Below are 6,534 nucleotides of genomic sequence, written 5' to 3'. Positions count from 1 at the left end.
AATCATGACCATCTATTATAAAAGTTATGTATCTAAAAAGTGGTGGATTATATTTATAAGAAGATAAAATTCTTGAAGTTAAAGAAGAAACATATTCTCCATAGAATCATTAACAATTTTATTTAACCTTTTATAGCTATCTTCATTCATCCAAAACTCTTTATAGTATTTGTGAAATGATGTTTGTGGGATAAACTTATTAATTTCAATACCAGAAACACCAGAAACTAAATGATATAATAAAAATAAACCTTTTTCAACTTCAAAATAAGGGCCAGGATATTCACAGCTAGTATATAAAACAACCAAAAAGAAAAAAACAGCTATATGACCAAGTTTATCTACTAAAATCTTTTTAATATCATCAATACCTTTAATATGTTTTAATTCTGTACGATGCTTGTAATTATAATTAATAATTGGCCAGTTATATTCCAAAAATTCCCACTTATTAACAATAATTTTGTTAACTTCATTATTAATCTTTTCATCTATTTATTGGTTATCCATTGTAATATATTTTTATATTTAATTAAAATTCCATTTTTTTTATATTCAATTTTAAAAAATATAATAATTTTGTAAACATGAGGAATTTTTATAAACCTTGAATATTTTGTTAACCTTAGTTTAGATGAAAAACTTCAACTAGTAAACATCCTCCTTAGGTGTGGTAGCCCGGTAAAGTATCAATTTTTGGTTCACCATTCGACTTCTCTCATTTTACTACAGATTGATTATCGCAGCATGGCCCTTATTTTCATGCGGGTTTAAAAGTATTGCTCAATACTTAGTAGCGTAATATCTTACCGTTTGTATACTTTTAACACGAGGAAGGGCCAAGTTGCGATGATTTTCTTTAGTGAAATGATAAACAATCGTGAATATGTTTTTCGTTTCTTTACATTACACTAATCAGGATGGCGTATACAAATTAATAGTGATCGTACATGCCGATCAACATTAGTACACGTCAACAGTGACAGAAAAGTCAGCGGCAAGAAACCACTTGAAGAACAAACGTCGTCGATCAGACCAGACTTCCTCGTTATAAACGACGGTCTTGATTTCGCCGTTGGTGAATGCGGTAAAGATGATGTTGGTGGCATTTCTAAAAAGGAAATCATGGAGCGACAACTGCATGTCCCAAAGGTCATGAAGGACATTCTTCATCGAGCACTCACGAAGGGTAACCATGCAGAATCGCTTGCCCGTACGTTGAGAATAAGTGCTCTGAACGCAAACAGTAAGTTGTCAATTCTACAAATTTTCTTAATCATCCAGCCAGATCGTTAATACTTTCTAATTCAGGCACACGCGTCCAAGCCCAAGTGCTTGATTGTCCGAAAGGATACATCTGCCGTTTGATGTCTAGCAATGAATACCAACTCCCGCAAAAAGCAGACATGATTTCGGCACAGCTTTTCCCGTTGATGAAGCTGACATTACAAGTGAAAGTATGTTGTCTTATATGTACTTTGCAAGGTCAATTTAACATTGATATTATAGCCACTGACATACACAATTGTCTATAATAGGCAATCACCAAGAGCACTATCAAAGCATTCAAAAAACATCAACGTGCCTAGGCCAAAAATGCCAAACAATCAGTTTTTACACTTAATTCACCATCAGCTCTCGAAATACCGCCCGCATCCACCATTTCTACCCTGAAAATATCAAAAACGAACGACATCTAGCAATGTCATAAACAGCGCGTAATGCACGCACACACACACACACACACTCACGCACACAGCACGCAACGCACACACAACGCGAACAACGCACACGCACACACTCACGCACACAGCACGCAACGCACACGCAACGCACACAACGCGAACAACGCGCACAAAACACAACACGCACACACACACACACACACACACACACGCACACACACACGCGCGCGCACAAAACACAACACGCACACACACACACACACACACACACACACACACACACGCGCGCGCACAAAACACAACACGCACACACACACACACACACACACACACACACACACACACAACAACGCAAACAACAACAACACACACACACTCCACATCACACTTGTTCTCTTTACATGAGTAACTCTATTTTGTAACTTTTTATTTCTATACCTGTTGTAGTGAAACATGCTTAGTGGTATTCTATCTCTTTTTCTTTTTTGCACCACTACATACAGTAAAGCAACTGTTTATTTTTTACAAAGAAAAAATACGGGTCACCATATTTTTGTATCCTCGTTGTATATTACTATCCTTCAACCAACCGGTCTCGTGTTATCTTTTGTAATCTTTTTCTTTAAGAAAAGGATATTACCGATATAATTGAAATGACGGTATGCCTTTCTATAGAGAGGAAAGCACGGATTATGCTATATCATGTAAAATGCAGTGTAAAGTCCGAAAAGAAAAAGGTATTACTGTATGTAGTAGAATAGGATACGCACATAACAAGTCTAGAGAATTTAGTAATCCCAAGAAGTAATCCAGCGATGTGGAGACTCAGAGATACTTGCATCCTTCGTGTATAAACAATGGCAGAAACGAGGAACGTTGCGTGGTCTGTGCTCATATCATTATCGGTAACAAAAATTGAACAAGGGGGCCGCTTCTTATGCGGTGCATCTTCCAGCGGAAGATGCCGAAAGGACGATGAAAATCATAGCACACAACAGCTAATTCGGCTTCGCAAAAAAAAGCTCTTGTATCCGTACATTTAGCATTAGTAAAACAGCACTTTTAATATCATATTTTCCGTGTACATATGATTTTGTCTTCGTACACTTAGAAAAGCGTATGTCTATTATTATGTCGTGTTTTGTAGGCGAAATGATATTGGTGTGTATATTCCGGGATAATGATATAGTATGTAGTTTCAATAGCAACAACGCAAGAAAAAAAGATGAGTAGAGATAAGCTTACGCGTTGTTAGGCAACAGCTTCACCGGATTAGCCCATTGACAACACTAGTTTATTGTATATACTGTTTCATTGATTAGTCACCCAGCTGGGTTTGGTTGCTCTTTTTTGCTGGATGCATTGTTTTTAAATAGTCCTGCACATGTGAATATTTAGTGCTGACGAAATAGGCTCCACGTAAGAGAAGCTCCTATGTATTCTCTACATTACCCTCTTGTAACATGATGTCAAGAGAATGTAGACAGCTTATGAGGATGGAAGGAAAAGGTAATAGGTAATTGTTCGCTGAGTATGGAGGGATGATTGAAAATTATATATAATGGAAGAAGAAAGACAAACCCCATGGAACGATTGAAATGTATGTAAGAAAAACAAAACTTGTCATGCATGAAAGACGCCACCAAGACACGCCATGATAGTAATTTTGCACATAACTTACGGGCAGTAAAAGTAACATTGAGTGTTCATTGAGATTTTGAACGTGAACACAAACGTGATCTTTGGCATAGGGGGGATTTTGTCATGCCTGTAAATGAACATTATGGCGCCTTGAGCTACCACTAACACTAAAGTAACTTTTTGATATGAAGGCTAGATGTCACAGCACTAGGCTATATGACATCTTATTTTTTTTTTTTGATTGTTGATATGACGCTTAAGACCTTTACAGTCAACCCCCGTTTTTTGCAGCCATGGGATTTCGGGAGATTAGGCTGCAAAAAGCGAGAGGCTGCAAAATACGAACGCGTTACACAGGGCAAAATTTAAAGCCGTGAGCTGTCATTAATTATACACCAATGACAGGGTTACTGTAGTAACTGAGAAATATAGTACTGAGACCGACCCAGTTTGTTTATTCCTTTCTCTTCCCCGTTTTCTACTATCCTTAATGCCACCAAAGGCTGATTACATAAAGTTTACCAAAGATCAAACCAATGAGATACAGTAATAAGAATTCAATAGAACATCTTGATATTAAATATTTTATCTCAGATAGCTGATAAGAATATATAGATGGTCGGATAAAATAATCGGTGTATATGCTTAGTGGGAATTTGCAGGGCACCTTTTTTGACCTACAAACTGCAAAAAGCAATTTTTATTAGTGAAAAATGGGATTTATCCAAAGTTTGCTGCAAAAACTGAAGGCCTACAAAAAGCGGTCGTGCAAAAAACGGGAAAGGCATCCCGGCAAATGCCAAATCGTCAACGGCGACCCCAGCACCAACTGCCGTCTCTATGGAGAGAGCATTGAACAGGTTGCCTGGTTTAACTATCTCGGCATACCTTTCTGTTCTACCGGCATCGAAGTCTCCCGTCTCATCAACCACAACGCCATTAAAACCACTGATGCTATGTGCGTGCTCTGGTCCCTCGGTGCTCACCAATACAGCTTTGGCCTCGGCGTCACCCTTCGTTTGTATCGCTCATTCATCCGGCCCATTCTCGAATATGGGTTGGCCATCGTTACGCTTACCGCAACAAATCTCAGAAAATCGAACAAGCTCAAACACGCTGTATCCGGCTGGCGCTCAACATCACTGCCGTCAGTGCCCGAACACCCACAATATAGGATTTTGCGTTGGAGATGGGGAAAGAAGCCCGAGTTTTAAATCCCAGAGATCATAGTTTTTCATTTTGAAGACTATAGTTTTTCACTCTGGAAACCATAATTTTTTAATCCCAAAGACCATAGTTATTCAATCTGGAGTCCATGGTTATTCAATCTGAAGACTATAGTTTTTCACTCTGGAAACCATAGTTTTTTAATCCCCGAGATCAGAGTTTTTTAATCCCAAAGACCATAGTTTTCATTCCAAAGACCATGGTTATTCAATCTGAAGATCATGGTTAATCTAACTGAAGATCATGGTAATCTAACTGAAGATCATGGTTTTTCAATTCAGAGGCAACTGATCGCCTTAAGGCTATAATGGAGTACCACGAGCAATCCACACAGTTTAATGATTTCTAAGACTTGTTTATACATAAGCCTTTATGCACCAAGTAATGGAGAAATCATTGAAACTTTGTGCGTTGGATAACATACATACATATTTATGTTACACATGCGTAAGCGCCTTGAAGTGTATATGCACATATCTAAAAAATTACCAATATTAAAGAGCATGGAAAGTTCTCGTTTGGCGTTGTCACTATTATGGTGTTCTTCTGCATCAATTTCATCATCGATATTTAAGCAACTTCTGACCGGCGCTATGCAATGTAGGAGCGAGTGGTCTAGGATAATGCTATACGCTATGCTATATATAACTGAACAATCGGCAAATAGTGATAGTAACTCTTTTGAGTAAACACTTTAAGGACGGATTTTTTAATAGACAACTTATAAGCATCGCTATGAGTGCTCTAGCAACGAAAACCAAAAGATTCAGATAAATTTCTCGCTGCACTATTCATCGCTCTATGCTTTATTAGTTGATTGTTGTAGTTACTAGCTAATTATTAATTTTGCCATGCTTGTAAAACTACCATCTCCACATGTTTACCATAGACTCCAGTTGGAATAACTACAGTCGACCCCCGTTAACGTCAACCCTCAGGGTACCTGCAAAAGTGTTGACCATATCGAGGGTTGACGACTACCAGGAGTAGCGAGATTAGGCAAAATGTTTATCCTTGCAGACACTAAATGAATCACCGCTTCCCGACATTATAAATACACATATGAAAATGTTGTCAATCTTCAGTCCTACATCTCACTTTACGCCATGAGTACACCACGCGACCAAGTTTCCTTTACGAACGAGCAGCGTGATGCGATTTATGCGTTTAAGAGCTCAAAGCGGGGCATCACCCTTATGCAGACGGCAGAATGGGCTCAAAAAGAATTCAACCTAAGTAAAACGCCTGATAAGAGCACCATTTCGAAGATGATAAAGCGAAAATCCACAGAAGCTCCTGGTGATGAAAGGGACGCGAAGAAAATTCGTAATAGAAGGAGTCAATTTCCTGTAAATATCGAATGTAATTCAATCAGTTTAAAAATTCGGTGAACTGTGGTGTTTACTTTTTGTCAATCTTGTATTGATTAGGAGGTTGAGGAAGCAGTGTTACTCTGGCTCAATGTCGCGCAGAGAAACAAGATCCAGGTTACATGGGAATTGATACAGTTGAAGGCGAGAAATTACGCGGACATGATTGGCATCGCAACATTCAAAGCATCGAATGGCTGGACAGACCGGTTTGCAAAGAGATACGGACTCAGTGCACGCAGCATCCATGGCGAAGCGCAATCTGCCGATCTTGAAGCTTTGGACGAACAGAGGGAAGCCATTAAGGCCACCATCCAAAAGTATGAAAAGCGAGACATCTATAATCTAGATGAAACCAGTCTGTTTTATCGCTTGGAGCCAAAGACGACGATCGGCACTCATGGGTTCAAGGGGAGAAAACAAGACAAATCAAGGTTGTCTGTTGCTCTCCTTTGCAATTCTGATGGCAGTGACAAACGGAACGAACCTATCATCATAGGCCGCTCTGAAAAACCTGATGCATTCATGGTTCAAAAAAAAACGCAAAGATGCTTCTTTCCATGGATTCAAGCGCTACTTTTTCAATCAGAAGGCGTGGATGACTCGTAAAA

The 6,534-nt window shown here is 38.8% G+C and overlaps 1 protein-coding gene across 1 annotated transcript; it reads left to right on the top strand.

The window, feature by feature from the left end:
• Positions 1-4,210: 4,210 nt before the first annotated feature.
• On the top strand, positions 4,211-4,438 carry BDB00DRAFT_736390 (uncharacterized protein; the record flags this gene model as incomplete). Its single annotated transcript, XM_053118392.1, has 1 exon — positions 4,211-4,438. A coding segment is annotated over one exon (228 nt), but the record flags the coding sequence as incomplete, so codon positions are not given.
• Between the last annotated feature and the right edge of the window lie 2,096 nt (positions 4,439-6,534).

This window comes from Zychaea mexicana, assembly GCF_025766255.1.
Source record: "Zychaea mexicana strain RSA 1403 chromosome Unknown BDB00scaffold_330, whole genome shotgun sequence".
NCBI lineage: Eukaryota > Fungi > Mucoromycota > Mucoromycetes > Mucorales > Lichtheimiaceae > Zychaea > Zychaea mexicana.
Note: the sequence above shows the minus strand (reverse complement) of the source record. Positions and strands in the feature narration are given on the sequence as shown.